This window comes from Jaculus jaculus, chromosome 13 (assembly GCF_020740685.1).
Source record: "Jaculus jaculus isolate mJacJac1 chromosome 13, mJacJac1.mat.Y.cur, whole genome shotgun sequence".
Classification (NCBI taxonomy): Eukaryota; Metazoa; Chordata; class Mammalia; order Rodentia; family Dipodidae; genus Jaculus; species Jaculus jaculus.
This window is the reverse complement of record NC_059114.1, coordinates 36,125,974-36,143,372: the sequence shown is the minus strand read 5'-3', so window position 1 is coordinate 36,143,372 and position 17,399 is coordinate 36,125,974. Positions and strand designations below refer to the sequence as shown.

The following is a 17,399-nucleotide window of genomic DNA, read 5'->3' as shown; positions in this document are numbered from 1 at the left end:
AGACAGAGAGAAAGAGAATGGGCATGCCAGGGCCTCCAGCTGCTGCAAATGAAAGCCAGATGCTTGTGCCACCTTGTGGGCATGTGCAACTTTGCCCTTGCCTCACCTTTGTGCATCTGGTTTATGTGAAATCTGGAGAGTGGAACATGGGTCCTTAGGCTTCACAGGCAAGTGCCCTAACCATTAAGCAATCTTTCCAGCCCCCTTATTCTTTTTTTTCTTTAATATTTTTTAAATTTTTAATTTAATTTATTTATTTATTTGACAGAGTAAGAGGGAGAATGGGAGCAGCAGGGCCTCCAGCCACTGCAAATAAACTCCAGACTCATGCTCCCCCTTGTGCATCTGGTTAACATGAGTCCTAGGGAAACAAACCTGGGTCTTTTGACTTTTCAGGCAAATGCCTTATCAGATAATCCATCCCTCCAGCCCCCTTTTTAAAATATTTTAGATTTACTTACTTATTTATGAAAGTGGGGAGGAATGGGCACACCAGGACCTCCAGCCACTGCAAACAAATTTCAAATGCATGTGCCACCATGTGCATCTGTCTTATGTGGTTCTGGGGAATTGAACATGAGTCCTTAGGCTTTGCAGGTAAGTGATTATCTGCTAAGCCATCTCTCCAGCCCTATTGTGTCAGTCTTCGAGAAAATATTTTAAAAACTGAAGGCACAGTCATGTGGTTAACTTCTACAAGAGGGGAAAAATTGAAAGTCCTCTGGAAAGATTATTTTAGGAACACTTAAAAATTAGCAAGGATCCCAATGTAGCTGACTGCATGGAGCAAAAAAGTGAGCTATAGGAGAGGATGACAAGTGGGCAACTTATTCAGGATCTTAGCTACTACTAAAAAGTGACTGAAACAGATTTTGTTTTTTTCTCAACAAGAGATAGGAAGTGATAGAAGGAATTTATTATACAAGGTAAGTAGCATTTCTTTCCTTTTAGGAGGTTTGCTATTCACTCTTGGCTTTTCCATCTATATAATTAAAGGTTGTTTGCTTTTGGACATGATTCTATTGTGGCTAAGTAAAAACAGGAAGTAGACAAACACAAGATTTGTCAAAATACAGTGGGATTGCTTTGAGAGACCAAATATTTGGGAAGGACAGGACCTAGGAAAACTCATGAGAAATCAGTAAGAGAGCTGCTTAGAGAATATGTCCTAGACAAGAGAGCTACCCCAATGCTCATCTTGTTCTCTGATTTCAGTCTTATCTTACTGTACACAGTAAGTGATTCTGGGAGACTTTTTCTAGCAAGTGGGCATGAAACACCAGAATGGCTGCTAACTCTCCTCTGTGCACCCAAGTGGTAGCAGGAAGGGGCTCAAGCTTTCGCAGGGCTCTTCAGTCCCTTACACAGTGCTATTCTTTGGTAATAATAATGACTGGAAGAGAAATATCTTTTTTTTAAGCAACAACATTTTTAATGAAAAGAAATTTAAGGTCAATGCTAGTTTACTTGCACAGGAAATCAGGTACTGATAGTTTTGGAAGACTTTCCAAAACAAACAGATGTGTAAAATTTTGAAACTTCATGTATTTTCCGAAGTTAAGAATTGTTTAATTTTTAGTAAGATTTAAATCCTCTTTCTATCACCAACTGGCTCTGTGATTTCAAACTTGTTATTTTTTTTTTCTTTCTGAACTTGTTAACATACATGCATAAACATGCATAATGACTTTGAAGTTAATGTATATGTGTGCGTATGCAGTCTATGATTGATTTGTATTGCCTCATTACACTGCTTACACATTCCCAGGAAAAAATTGCCAGTACAGAACAAAAGTCTTTGTGAAGTATGGTTTGAAACTCCACATGTTTTCTTCTGATTTTGTAGAAGCAGAATTGCAAACTGAAGGAGTTCATTAGTTACATGTGGTTGAAGCTGGGGCCTGACTGCTGAGGACACGCCAGGAAGTGCTGTGGGCGATCTGTGCTGGAAGGCATGGGGAGCAGAACGGGAAGAGCAGGATCTGGCTTCTTGGGTTTTGTCCAGCTGCCAGGTAGGTGTGCCCTTTGAAACACAGCCAGAGAGAGAACCAGTTACCATCCTGAGAGAAGTTAAGAGGTTTCAGAGAGCTCAACACTAAAGCAGATTTATAACACATCTACCAAGGCTCAGAGATATTGCAGAAAGATTCTAAGAGCTACAGGGTAGTAAGGTGTACTCAGAGGCACTTCCTACCCCCAGGCTGATTGATACATTCATGACTCCACAGGGAATACCAGTAACTCTACTGAGGAGGGTCCTCAGTGGAATGGTGGTGAGGAAGAGGGAATATAAGTAGATAATAAGAGGGTAATGTGACCAATACATGTTTTGTTCATAAAGTTCATAATTTATCTAGTGAAGTTCATCACAGTAGTTTCATGCAAGAAATGTAAAATATGTCAAGTGACTTGAGCTTGAATCCCTGAGGTTCCACATAATGGAAGATATTAATCATTGTAATATTGGAGATTATGGCAGTATGGTTGAGTAGAGATTGAAAGGGCCTCAGATCAATCAGAAGTTCACTCATTAGATAACCTTTTTTTTTTTATGAATATGGTACTGCTATTGCTCTCTGGTCATCCTCAGGACTATGCATAGAATTCCTCGCAGCTCCCCTTCTTTGTAAAGCCTTCCTGATTCTAAATCCTTCCTCCAGGTATTTCTGCTTGCAGCCTTTCCCCACAGCATTCCCCAGGCCTTTTCAGAGGTAGCCTCATCGGTTTCCACCACAGTTGTGGGGTACACTGTGTTTGGTGATAAAGATTCCATGGATGGCTGCTATCATGTATTTTTGTAGCTTTGGTGGAACAGAATTTTACACATAACAGGCATAGATTTCATATTCATTAAAGGACTATAAAAATGTGATACATGTGTTGTTAGGAAAAACACAGGGCATTATCATCTATCTGTCTGTCTGTCATCCATCTACCCATCTTAGTTTAGGAGACAAATATAATTACAGCCAAATGTTCTAATCTGGAGAAACACGCATTGTGGTGAATCAGTCAATTCTAAACTGATGCAATTCTTTTGATTAGGCAACATAGTTATCCAAGTATACCTTTTATACAACCCATTAAAGGCACTCCATGGCTGGTTAATCCTCTCAGGTTTTTTTCTTTATAATCCAATTTGTTTACATTCCCACATGGTGCCATTCATCCACACCCACAAGGGCATCTAAAGTCCTGTACATAGTGTTCTTTTAAATGTATAGTTCCTCATATACTTTTCAAATTCAAAAGAGGAGGAACAAGTTTCAGGGACCCAGTATGTGCCAAACTAAAGGTTGAAATTCCATTTTCTCTGTGTCAGCTCCTCTTTTTACTCTGACATGTTCTTCATTGCACTGCCACATACACTGAATCCTAGGGTTGCATTCCAAAGATTTGGGATGTGAACACCAGCAAACCCATGTTTACCAACAGTCCAAATGCAGGGAGGTATTGAAATGCCTATAAGAGGAAGCTTTTCCTTGAGAAGGTGAATAGGGAATCATGCAAAAACATAAGTAAGTGTTAGTGAGAGCATATTTGGTGAGAGTCAGGATTATATGGCTTGGGTATATATTGAATCCAATACTGAGGCCTTATTCTCATCATTATGGGAAAAGATAGGCTAAATTTCTGGGTCATATAATAGTTTTCTAAGCTTACTTACACTAACCAGATGTAAATTATGAAATGGAACCAATAGAGAAAAGGAACTTTCCCAGACTAGGTAACAAATATGAATAGGGAAAGGATGTGCTTTCTGGAGATGTATATAAGTCAAATTTACTAATCAGAAAGGGAGTGTTGTTTTGTAGCATGCATTGTAGCTTAATCATTGCTCTGAGCTGCCTGCTCCTCACACTCTTCTTTGTTTCCCAGTAACAGCATGGCTTAGAAACAGCTCAAATGTTGAGGTCACAACTTGAGTTATAGTGTTTTCCACTTTTCCTAATATGGTAACATTAACAATTCTTCATGAGCCTGAACTTTATTATTTGTGAAGTAAGATGATGATATTTATTTTTATAGGGCTACAAATTAGATTGATAGCTATATGCCCAACATCTAATGCTTAAAACCGTGTTTTGTTTACATTAGCCATGCTATTATCTTTCTATCTCTAACATGACTATTTTTATATTTCAATATACATTATTAGGAGAGAAATGAGTGAAGAAATAATAGGTATTTCTGAGCACTCATACTATGGTTTTGACATAAATATGATTACATGGGATAGAGAGATTACTAGTTCTGTTTCCTTGAATTAAGTTTAGAAGATTTTACTCTTCTCATGATCATGTGGATCTCTAAGTTTTTAGTGTGTACTAACCTTTCATTTCCCAGATCGACTTGCATAAAGTAAGCTAGAGTTTGGATACCAAATGTTCCCCAAAAACCCAGATGTTAAAGGCTTAGTCATAAGGCTCTGTTGGGAGATGGTACCTTAAAAATGTGGGTCTACTGTTGGGCTTCAGCCCTGGACCTCTTGCTTGTTTCCTTTTCTCTTCCTCTTCTAGGCATGAATGGAGTGGTTCTGTTAAAACATGTTTCTATTGTGACCTGCTGCCTTACCACTGACTCAACACATATGGATTAAAATTTCTGAAAGTTGGAGTCAAAATAAACTTTTTCTATTTTATTTTTATTTATTTTATTATTTTATTATTTTTATTATTTTATTATTTATTTTATTTATTTATTTATTTATTTTATTTTTTATTGCATATTTGCTAAAGGGGCAGACAGACAACTACCAGCAGGTTCCTAGGAGAATTTGAATAGAAACCTGATATTTTAACTCAGTGCTTACTTGTTTCATTCCACAATTTTCTTCTTCATTAACCCACTAAATTAGCAAGTAATAAAATAAATATATATCCATTAAAAAGTAAATGGGAAAAAAACTACAATAAGAACAAAGTAGGAACAAAATTTATACATTTCTGCTTATAGTTATACATGGGTACCCCAAATCATTAAAGTGAGTCAAATCCTCTTTTTTGTGTCAAATGTCTTATTGTTTTTGTAGTAAATTATTTAATTAAACTCACCTGAGAAGGTCACTTTGTGGTTGGCTCTCCTGTTTTATCAATAAATTCCATAAATGTTCTTGAAAGAGAAAATAAAGAGTTGTGATTTAGATTTACTAGGAGTGTTAGAGTGATCACTAATGTGTCCTTTTCTTTTATTAATATATATATACTATTATTATTTAAAGTAGAGTCATACTGTGTTGCTCAGGCTGGCCTCAAGTTTGAGGTCCTCCTGCCTCGATTTCTCACAGGTAAAGTTATAGGGCTGTGCCACTGTACTCAGCAGTGAAGTGTCTTAGGATTGAACCATGATTTCTTTTCCTCTATCAAAATGAATTAAGACTCAAGAATTTCATAAAGGCTTATATTTGACCAGCTATTTATATGTAATTATCTCTGAAAATTTAAAAGAAGTATCTCTGAACTTTTTGGCAAACTGGATACTTGAGGGACCCTTCATATACAAACTATATAAAGGCAGCTATATATCCTTAGTGCTTAATACAAGTCTTAACATATAGTGTGAATTAATAAATAATAAATATTTGTTGAAATATTCTTTTTCATTTTTATATTCCCATTTTACATGTCAAATAAACCATCAACATCAAAATGATCAAGCTACATTTCTAGAGGAGATGGCTTATAGATGGAAAGGCAAAAATTGAGATCTCCATAGAAATTACTACAGGCCAGAAGCACTGTACTGTATTGCTCAAAAATTGGGTGCTGAGTAGTTTCTGAGAAGATAAAAGATGATGAAAATTTGGTTTTTGAAGAGATTATCATCTAATGGATACATCCACTAAATGTAATTTAAAATAAAGAGTCAGTGCCCAGACAGTCAGCGTGTCTAGTGCCAGAAGGTGCTACATAGGCGACTGGGGGGAAATGACCAATATCTGTCCAAGCAACACATGGTCTAATCTACTTAGCAGCAAAAAACCTGTTGTGATGCTCTCAAAAGTGCAACAGTGTCACATAGCCATGGTGGAAACCAACTGCTCTTGATTTGGGTAACTGATCCACTCAGTAGAATGGGACTCATAGCTGGAGCTGGAAAACAAGTTAGAACCATATCCACTCTCCATTATCAAGATACCACCAATCATGGGCTACAAGAGGGCCTACGCCTATTAAATTCTCTCTATAAAAAAATAATAAGGGTTATCCTATTTGTCTGGTACTAACTTTACTCTCCATTGGAGAATCTGCTTCTCTTTTCCAGATAGATGCAGATCCTAAGGACAGAACCACCCCATCATACCTCAAAAGGGTCCCAGCTGAAACTAAGAATCATTGGCTAAACAAGCAAGGGTGATGTTTTCTTGGTGAACCAGGTACCAGCACAAAGGTGAAGGAGATCAACACAGGGAACAATCAACTCCTACCAAATCAGATATCCAGTGACACAGAGGTTCCCAACACCTCATTACTGAAGCAGACCCAAAATGAATCCAACATGGCTCAGGGAAATTTTGTGGAAGAGGGGTGGAAAGAATGTCAGAGCCACAGGTTGGGTCATGATATGCAGACACATTTTTCCTACTCATAACTGTGGGTTAACTCCACAATATATACCTCTACAATATATACCATATGCTTCAACAAGGAGAGGCTGGGTGGGGGGGTAGGGCATGGGAAAGCATAACAATGGTATCAACTTGACTGTATTCACTGAGTATAAAACTAATTAATAAAAAAATAAAATAAAGTGTGAGATGCTGTCATAAGTATTCTCCGAAAGCATTATGAAATCCTACAATGTGACAAAAACTGAGTTTTTAAAATGTAGGAATCCAAGACTTCTTCATAGAGCTTGTTTTTGAGTTGGAATTTAGACAATGATTAAGCTTGGCAGATAATCTTCACAAGTAAACTGAGTAGACTTGTAGCATGGGACTTAGACATTTTGACATAGGAACAAATAAGCATGTGTGGAGATGTTGAGAGTTCAAACAAAGATCCAGGTGTAGGACAGGGTGGAAGATGTAAATGAAAATTAATGGACATCATCCCTTACCATCAGTTTAAGGAATTTGGTTTTTAATTTTTTTAAAGAGAGGGGGAGAGAGAGAGAATGAATGTGTGCCCCATGGCCTTCAGCCACTGCAAATGACCTTCAGATACATTTACCACTTTGGGCATCCTGACATGGGTCCTGGAGAATCAAATCTGAGTCCTTTGGCTTTGCAGACAAGCACCTTAGCCATTAAGCCACTTCTCCAGCCCTGTATTTTTAAGCAGAAATTCATGAAAGGACTTAGCATGAGTGAGATGAAGGCTTGAGTTTTAACACTGAATTTGAGGTGGTGGTTAAAAACCTAGATAGATTTCTGCAATGAGGAACTAGTCATTTCAGGTGGGAGGTCAGGACCAAAAAGGGGGTCAAAATAGAAATCTGATTTTAATTGGTAGATTATGTTCAATATTCGAGTGAGTACGTCACTGTGTAAAGGGTCATACATATTTGGAGTCTTATAGAGTGATAATACTTAAAGAGCAGGTGAGTGATGGAAAATTTAAAAAAGGCAAGTGCTTAAAGAAATATCAAATAAAAATAATGAGAAATAATAGATAGAGGTAAGAAAAGAACAAGGAAAATGTGCTATTAATACTCAGGGAGAAAAATATTCAAAAAAATCCCAGGCTCTTTAATAGTACAGGGGAGTTAAGAATATATATGTTAAGATAGTAATGGTGGTGAAACCTATAATCCAAACTCTTAGAAAGCAGAAACAGGAATATTATTGCAAGTCTGAGTTCAACCAGGGCTATCCTCCATGTTTCAAAAAGAATACTGAAAGGAATACATAGTCTATCTTTCTGTCTATCTATTATCTATCTATCTATCTATTATCTATCTAGTTAATCATCTATTTATCTATTTTTTTTTACAACAATGGTGAGTGGAATGCAGTCTCCATTACTGCAATAAAACAGGAAGGCAAGGGGAGTGTAGCAGACAGCTTTAGGTTCACTGAGATGAACTTTCAGATCAGACACAGTTATGGAGGAAGGGATATTTATTGAAGCTTACAGACCCCGGGGAAGTTCCATAATGGCAGAAGAAACTGGCTTGCCTTAACAGGTCCAAGCAGAGAGAGAGAAGTATAAGCCAAAAACCAAAAAGCCACACAGCACACTTCAGGAACTCCAGATATCTTTGCATATCTTTAGATTGAAATCTGAAACCCACCACCACACCTTAAGAGCCACCCAGTGACACTGCCTCCAGCCAGGTGACTGTAGATGCAATCTACAAACAAATAAACAACTGAATATATTGGGGGCCATCTATTCAAACCATCACAGGGAGGGAGTAAACTTTCCTACTCAGTGTCCCTAAAGCATTTATATAACATTTATTATATACCTGACATCTTCATTAGGCACCACATATGCTTAAGTATACAAAACAAATTTCCTACATTTATGATTCTCTCACCTGTTTTTGATCATATATTATTCTCAAGGCCTAAGTTACTGTTTACATTTTCCATAAAAACTTTAATAATTATACTAGCTCCCTTGTTTACTCTGGAAATTGAAGGACCCGGAAACTGAATGACACCATGACAGGCTTCAATAGAGTGCTGCCCTGGTTAGACCTAAGTTACAAGTTTCAGCTTAGACAGAGGAACAAAGGGGCAGCTGCCCTACCCCCTGCCCAGGACACCTGAGACTTTCCAAAGACTTGTCCCTCCTACCTCCCTGTCTCAGCCAATTGAAATACATACAAATGTTATTTACTGCTTATTGCTTAGTTACCTAGCTCCCGCCTGCCTACCTTGCAGCCAATGTCCTAAGAAATCAACCAATCATGTACCCATTCCCTACTTCTTTGTTCAAATCCCTATAAAAAATACCTGCCCCTTGCTGCTAGGGCCTCTTGTATGGACCCACTGTGTTGGTGAAGTCAAGAGACCAAGCTTAAGCCTGAAAATAAAGCTCCTTGCCCTTGCATACGTGTTTGGTTCTCCTTGGTGGTCACTGGGGGTGCCGAGAACTAGGCATAACAAAAATAACCTGTGACATTCTGCCAAGATTTAACTTAGACATTTATAGTGGTTACTGTATTGATTGGCTCATGCTATTTTACCACAACTTTTTTTTTCTCTCTTTTTTTTTTTTTGGTTTTTCAAGGTAGGGTCTCACTCTACCCCAGGCTGACCTGGAATTCACTAGGTAATCTTAGGGTGGCCTTGAACTCATGGTGATCCTCCTACCTCTGTATTCCGAGTGCTGGGATTAAAGGCGTGTGCCACCACACCCAGCTAACTTTTTTTTTTTATAACCCCTGACCTTGCTTTACATATTAATTGTTTAACAAAGCCTTTGGAAGCCTTCTCCCATGCCTCATCTGAAAGGCCCAAGAATTCAGAAGCTCAGAAATACTATCACGCTCTAAGGGGAGCTTAAGCGGGCTCCCTGCATACCTCAAACTCCAGGCTTTACTCTCTGTTGGAAGCAAGTAAAGAATCCCTCTTCTCATTATATCAGAGCCCGCTCCTAATATAAAACTAGGTAAAAGGGCATGAGATAGCCCTCGAGGATGGGAAATAAGTAATGAAGTGAACCACTTATTTGGTTTCTGTAAATAGCCTGCACTATAAGCCTTACACTATAAGCCTTAATAGCCCACACTGTTAGCCTTAGTAGCTCGCACCATAAGCTATAACAGCCTGCCTCAGACCACCAAGGTCATAGGAGGCTGGTACCACACTCTGCTACTCCCACCCAAGGACCTGCGCAAATGCTGACCACCAAGGTCATAAACTAATTGGCTTAGAAACTATGGGGTGGCACAAACTGACTGGCTAACACCCTAATATTAGAAAATGATTGGTCTAATGCACAGGCTTTGTTAGAAACCCTATAAAAACTGTCCTGTTCCTGCATTCGGGGCTCTGCAGTCCTCTACCCCTGTGAGGTGTACGACTGCGGGCCCCAGTGCGCTTGGAATAAAATCCTCTTGCAGTTTGCATCAAGACCGCTTCTCGTGAGTGATTTGGGGTGTCGCCTTATCCAGCAGAGCGTGGGGGCCCCCTGTGGGGTTTTTTTCCTACACATCCACATCACATCTGTGATCTTCCTTTGGGTTAAAACTCCAGATGTGGAGCATCCTGATTCCACCTCATCTAGATTTGTTCTCTTGAGAAAAGACCCTGTGGGTTTTCCTAATCAAATTAGAGTAAATGGAATTAGGTTTAATCCATTTGTCTTGTTCCTCGGTTTATTAAACTCTGGGCCAGTTACCATTCTACCAAAGTAAGATAGACAGATCTTCCTAGTTTTTGTTTAACTACATGATTACAAATACCATTTTAGATGGTAACGAATATTATGACACCAACACAAAATAAAATAATAAAGGATAACAAAGGATGGGAAGGGAGGAGTATAAATAAGAGGACCATGAAATGGATTTCTGAGGTGGTATTTGTAGACAAGCTGTAGGACCAAGCAGTGACCATCAGAAAAAGAATGCACATTTCTGGTAGAAGGGAGAGGCAAGGGCATAGTGTTAAATTTCAGTATCATAAAAAATAAAAGACATCTACTCAATATCATGAGATAAAGGAACATGGTGGAAAATGAGGTGCCACTTCTGAGCTCAGAGCTCACAGTATGGATTCAGTTAGTAAAGTTTCAAGGGTAAGACACAGGAATATTTGCAATTTCACATCTAGGAAATTTCCAAGAGAAGGAGCAAAAGGAATAGCTACTATTCCACTTCCTTGTTTTGTTATGTTGTCTCTATAACATTATCAATTCAACTAGATTCCAATTGGTACTCTGTATACAATGAATATTATACTTATCACCTTCTTTTTCCTTTTCTTCTTGTTTGTATTAACAATAACGAGGAAAAAGAATTGCAAAAGAATCCAGATAAGAGAGTAAAGCAATAATAAAGAATCACCTATAAATCTAACAATTTGTGTAGAAGGATAACATGTAGAACCCTATCCAACTAAGCATATTGACTTAAGCAAGTCAAAAAGCAAAAAATGTAAGAGGAAGCACTTAGGTAAACATAAGAACTATGGAGACTGACATGTATGTTTTAGGAATTGGGCACAAGGGTAATAAATATGCTGAGAACTTTGGAAAGGCTGGGCTGGGCCATCTTCCTCTAAAGAAATCCATTATGGTCAACACATTCATATGAGAGGTCCTCCAGATTGCATAAGGAGAGGTTGTCAGCAACCTCTGCTAACCTTCTAGAGCTACTCAAGCCAGAAGCTAATTAAGGGATTCACATCCTTCACCAGAATTTGGCTTCTGTTCCTTGGCCCTGTGTTATTCCTATTTCCTATGTAAACCTTGTATGAAAGCTCTTGATGGGATGGCTCTTTCCTTTAAAGAATTTGGGGCAATTTCTTCAGATATAAAATGTATCTTAAGGAAAAACAGCAGTTTTTAAGGAAAAAATAATGCCTATGTTTCAAATTATGATTTTCCCTCATTTTTGTATAATGTGGTCCTTATCAAAATCAAGGTCTGTCGGTGAGCTTACGATCCTCTGGCCATGGAGCGAAGGATGAAATCCACTGCATTCTCAAGGATCTCTGTTCCCAGGAGACTTAGGAATTTGGGAAACTCTGCTTCTGGCCTTTTGCCAGGGTCATCTGGTTTGTGGTCATCTGACTTATGGTCTGATTTGTCTTCTGGATTCTCCTTGTCATTCGGTACATCATCTGAAAGAAACAGATCTGAAGGTCACATGGGGTTCTTAGCCATAAGAAAGGGAAGTCTTTTTATAGAACCCTGGGTATCCACTTACTAATTACATCATCACATAAGGCTACATTTGCTTAGTGTTTGCCCAGTTCTTCCCATGTGTAATTACACTTACTCCTGAACAAGCAGGTATAGACACAGTTGCTTAGGTAGCTGTTAGCTATATTTTGAGGCTGAGAGAACCAAAAGTTCCAGAAGTTAAGTTTATTTCTTACAGTTAAGCAGCTAGTTAATGCCAGTGGAAGGCTTGAGATACAGAATATATAGACTTTCCATGTAATACAGAATATCTCTCCTCAATGTGATCTTCATCCAATGATAATGATGATAATAAACATGAACTCTCAAGAAGTAACTTTGAGTTCAGAGGTATTGCTTCTCCACAACTCTATGAGGTAGGAAAAGGACTATTACCGATTGAAAAATAAGGAAATGGAACTGGAAAAGAGATTTAGAATTAGATTAGAAAGACACCGAATTAGTAAGTGGTAGAAACTGAATTCAAGTCCATGCTTGTCTGATATTAAAATTTGGAGTTTTGAGTACTTTGTGATAAAGTGTGTAGTCTCTGACCAAAGGATTATACATTTGTACTCCTATTTTTTCTTTGTTTGGTTTTATGAGGTAGGGTTTCACTCTAGACCAGGCAGACATGGAGTTCACTCTGTATTCTCAGGATAGCCTCAAACTCACAGGGATTCTCCTATCCATGCCTCTCAAGTGCTGGGATTAAAGGTATGTGCCACCTCACTTGGCTTTGCACTCCTTTTACTGAGACTGAAAACTGTGATAATTATTCTGTCACTCATTTTTACAATGGGTAATGTACATCTGCTATTAGTTTATAAGTAATTATTCTACAAATGCTGTGAAATTTTACCTATGAACAATCTCACGGGATAAACAGTTTTTAGCTCATTGAACTAAAGAACAAAATAGGCTAGGACCTTGTATAAAGCAAGAGAAAGCAGGGTATTGACTGTGGGCTTTGTACATTGGTTCTTCATCAACTGCCATCTCGGTTGCATTCAAAGCGCCCAAAGGGTCAAGATGGTTAAAAGCAGATCCACTGGCTATTTCGGCTTTATTTTGTGGTCTTTATTTTTATCTTATGGAAAAGACTAGAACAGATACAGCAGATGCAGTGTCCTGTTTTCCTCTGAACCTTGATGGTGGGATGATGGTGTTTATATTTTATTGCCAAGAAAATTTATGGCCAGACTTTGGACCTAATAGATACTATGCCAAATGAAATTTAAATATCAGATAGAAAATTAGTAGAATGATCCATATATTATTAAGCAAAAACTTTTATTAAAAGTTATGTATTGCTTATCTGAAACTCGAAATTAAGAGGACGTATTTATTTTAATATTCATTAAAGCCCTTGAAATTATTAGCAAAAACAATTCTTAAAAATCAATTAAACTCTTGTGATCTACTTTACCTAAAACAGAAGAATTTATTTTTCTCTTGACCCTAGAAGTTCATGAACATTTATATCTGAAGTAAACTTTGTTTTCTTTTTAATAAAGACATGGTTTTAAGTATATCTATCTATCTATCTATCTATCTATCTATACACATACATACATACATACATACACACACATATATGTATATATGATATGTATATACATACATACATATATATATATATATATATATATATATATATATATATATATATATATCTAAAGCAAAAGACGATTCAGATATTTATTGGTAAACTGCACTGCAAGATTTGACTCATGAAGTTACAACTTTTTTTTTTTGATTTTTTGAGGTAGGGTCTCACTCTAGCCCAGTTTGACCTGGAATTCACTATGGAGGCTCAGAGCGGCCTTGAACTCACAGCAGTTCTCCTACCTCTGCCTCCCGAGTGCTGGGATTAAAGGCGTGTGTCACCACGCCTGGCTGAAGTTACAACTTCTGCACAATATACTACCCCTGACTTCTAGTAGGGCTGTCAAAGCTCAAAAACCATGAATTTGTGTAATATGCCAAATTGGAAACAATACAAATCTACTAACATTTAATTTTAGTAGCATTTATTGTTTTCTAGGTCATAACGGAAGCATCAATAGAAACATTAGTTTGGCATCTATAATGAAAACTGGCATACTAATCAACAAATATTCATCCATTCAGCTGTTGATGTCTTTGTCAAATAGAGGCATGACCTTCACGTACAGCATAAGGTGACCAAAGTACCCAGCTGGGCTTTTTTTCCTCATGAGGAGGAGGAAGTCAGCTCAGGTTGTGCACTGCTGGCCTGGCACCTCATCACATGCCTTTATCTTCACCCTATTCAGGGATGGTGCCATGGTTTAACTGAGAACAGAGAAGCTCTGGGAAATTAATTTGCTTAAAGTCACTTAGCTGGAGCACTCAGGAGGCAGAGGTAGAAGGATTGCCATGAGTTTGAGGCCACCCTGAGATGACACAGTGAATTCCAAGTCAGTCTGGGCTAGAGTAAGATCCCCTACCTTGAAAAACCAGAATAGAAAATAAAAGTCAATTAGCAGAAAAGTAGCTGAGCCAGCATGCAAGCCTCAGTTTCTTTTAATTTTATGAATATATTATTTATATTCTATCAAACTACTTCCACAGAATTGATCTCTGAAGATATGTGCTAAGTATAAAACTACTAACTCCTTGTATCAAGGAGTTATTTTTCTTCCATGTTCCTATCTAACTCCTTGCATAATATCTAAGTCTCACTGATTTTGTATTTTAATGTAACACTTGCTATTAGCTCCTCAATATCCAAGAAGTCTGAGATTGGAGTACAGGAAGACCAGAATTAGCATCAGCCTTTGGGTCAAATGCAGGGGTCTTAAGAGTTTGACGCATTACATTGTGTAGAGTCCTACAGGCTGAATATGCTCTTTGTTGTAAGTAAAATGTTAGCCATATAATTCCCCATGATAACCACTATCAGTTTCTTCATCGTCTTGTTGTTAAGATTGAAAGCTATTCTACATATCTCTCACATATGTCACACATATGTGTACCTATGTACCCATTTATACATGTATACTACTTACCACAAATAAGTTCATGACAAATGTTCTACAGTAGTATCATTAATAACAGTAATTATGCACAACTTCCTTCAATCTCAAGGACTCTACGTGATTATGAAATTTTAAAATTTTATTAAAATATGTATAAATATGTATAATATTAGAAACAGCATATTCCAAAGTTAAATATTTCTCTTTTCAAAGATGATATGGAATAGTCTTTTTCTGTGTTTTAAAAGTACTTTTGTTTATTTGAGACACAGAGAAAGAGAGAGAATATGAATAAGGGAACGCTAGGGCTTCTTTTCTCTGCAAACTAATTCCAGACACAGACATGATTTTGTGCATCTGGCTATATTTGGGTACTGAAGAATTGAACTTGCAGCCAGTAAGCTTTGTAAGCAAGCACCTTTAACCACTGAGCCGTCTCCATAGCCCTAGAGTAGTATTTATTTACATTAAATGTTCACTTGGACTTCTTATTGAAATGTGATTACAAAGTTCTGAACAGATACAGCAACGTTGATACTTGCATAGTGCTCATAGTTTAGAAAATAGTTATTAAAACCTATTCATTTTGTTGGGTAAAGTGAATAGCTCTGTCATTGTTTAGGTGAAGAAGCCAAGGCTAAAATCAACAAACCAAGGTGACCGCTTTCAGAGGTGATGAGAGGAAGAACTGGGACTTATTGTCCCTAAAGGAACATAAACCACAAATCTCACCTTTCAGCTCACTGTGTTAGCTTGTCTTGGAACACAGTTGATACAAATATCCCTGGGTCCCCCTTTAGAGTAATTCTTTTGCAGCATCTGTGTAAGTGTTGTGCTGTTATAGTTGTAAGTAGTCTGTGGGTTTGAGTTCTGCCAAATTGCATTCACAAGACCCTCTTGCTAAATAGTTGCACACTCTGTTTTCTGTATCATGCTGGTAAGAGTCAAATCAAGAACTCTCAGTCTTCTACAGATTAAAGGGCTAATTTATTAGAACAATGTGTGCTACATAGTGGTCTTCTATATGTTTAGATCAAATATGAAAGAAGTAGATGTTTCATTAGGATGGAAAGATTCTGGGAACTCTGCTTTCAGGAGAACAGTACTTCCTCCTCTTATGCCTAAATGTCCACAAGAAATTTTTCTTTGCAAGCTGTACATTAATCTGCACTGATGGACATGACAAAACCATGCATGTTTATGATAATTAGGTAAGTCAGTAAAAATCATAAATGATAGAAACGTTTATTATGCATTGATTGCTTTTGAGCAGGAACTATTCCAATTTGTTGTTTTTTATTTAACTTTCATGATAACTTTATGAAAGATCTATTACTGTTCTCTTGAATGTATGATGCCCAGAGAGATTTAATAACTTGCCTAAGTTTAAATTTCTCATTAGTGTTGGAGCCAGGCTAGGAGTCCTATTGTAGAATATATATTCTCCACCATTCAACATTATTATTTATAACCATAAAAACCACATTTCTAAGCACTTAAGAATTTAGATTATAGTAGTGCTAATATATCATATGAATATATTAGAAAAAAAGTTATTCTAAACTTTATACATTTAACAATAATAGAGGCTTTAACTGAGAGAGATTCCTAATCAAAATGCTTTCTGTGTTAGATCTGCCTCCAACTTCCCAGTCTTGTTCTATTTCATCGATTCCCAAAGGCCCTTCCTCATTTTTGTTCTGAATCAGTGCCAACTTCTACCCTTCACTGCTAGCTACAGTTCAGTTTGTGGGCTGTCATCAGAAACACTTACCAGCATGACATGTCAGGATTAATGCAAGCAGTCCCAGGACAACTGTCTGTCGAAGAACTGAGACAGCCATTCTTGCAGCCCTCAGTATAAATGCAGATTAATTACTCAGGTACACCTGAAGCTTTGCTTCATTTATAGGGCACCTACAGGTGACATCATCTGCTGTGGAATTTGGGCTGTTGCACAAGAAGTCTGCAACAGCTTGCTCTGGGATATCTACTAATGAGCTCTGCCCTATCTTTCAAAACTCAGAGTTTTTAAGTGGGAAAGAAAAGACTTTCTTGATTTCTCTTTTTTATTATTGATTAAGTAATATGCTTATTTATTATTAACATATTGCATATTGGTCACATTCTCAACTGGTTATACTCTTATGTTCTCTGTCTGCCACCACCATTCCACTGAGAGCCCAACTTGATGGGCTTACTGATATTCAGTGTGGGGTCATGCATGCACCAGTCAGTCTCCGAGGAGGGGGACATTCTAGGATAGTCTGTGGTTCTTACACACTTTCTGTCCCCTCTTCTGGAATGTTTCTTGTGCCTTGGGGGTCTCTTGTAAAATATGATAGGTATAAAGGATAGCAGTGCATTACATACATGAAAATTACTGAGTAGACTTTAAGTGCTCTTACCACAAATAAATGGTAAATTTGTTATAAATGCACATATTTTTTGGTTTGATTTTGCTGTCCAGATATGCATATGTTAAAGTGCCATATCAAACACCATAAACATGTATTTATGTATTTATTTTATTGACAATTTTATTTGCAGATAGGTAGATGATTGATATATCTGTAGGTTAAAGGAGGAGAAAGTT

General features: G+C 37.4%; 1 protein-coding gene across 1 annotated transcript; it reads right to left on the bottom strand.

Annotated features, from left to right (window-relative positions):
* Window positions 1-1,762: 1,762 nt before the first annotated feature.
* C13H5orf46 (chromosome 13 C5orf46 homolog) lies at window positions 1,763-16,660 on the bottom strand. Its single transcript, XM_004664668.2, has 4 exons — window positions 16,578-16,660; window positions 11,560-11,740; window positions 5,055-5,112; window positions 1,763-2,023 (listed from the first exon to the last, which is right to left on the bottom strand). The coding sequence occupies exons 1-3, from the start codon at window positions 16,645-16,647 to the stop codon at window positions 5,064-5,066; spliced, it is 300 nt and encodes a 99-aa protein (XP_004664725.2). The 5' UTR covers window positions 16,648-16,660; the 3' UTR covers window positions 1,763-2,023; window positions 5,055-5,063.
* Window positions 16,661-17,399: the final 739 nt, after the last annotated feature.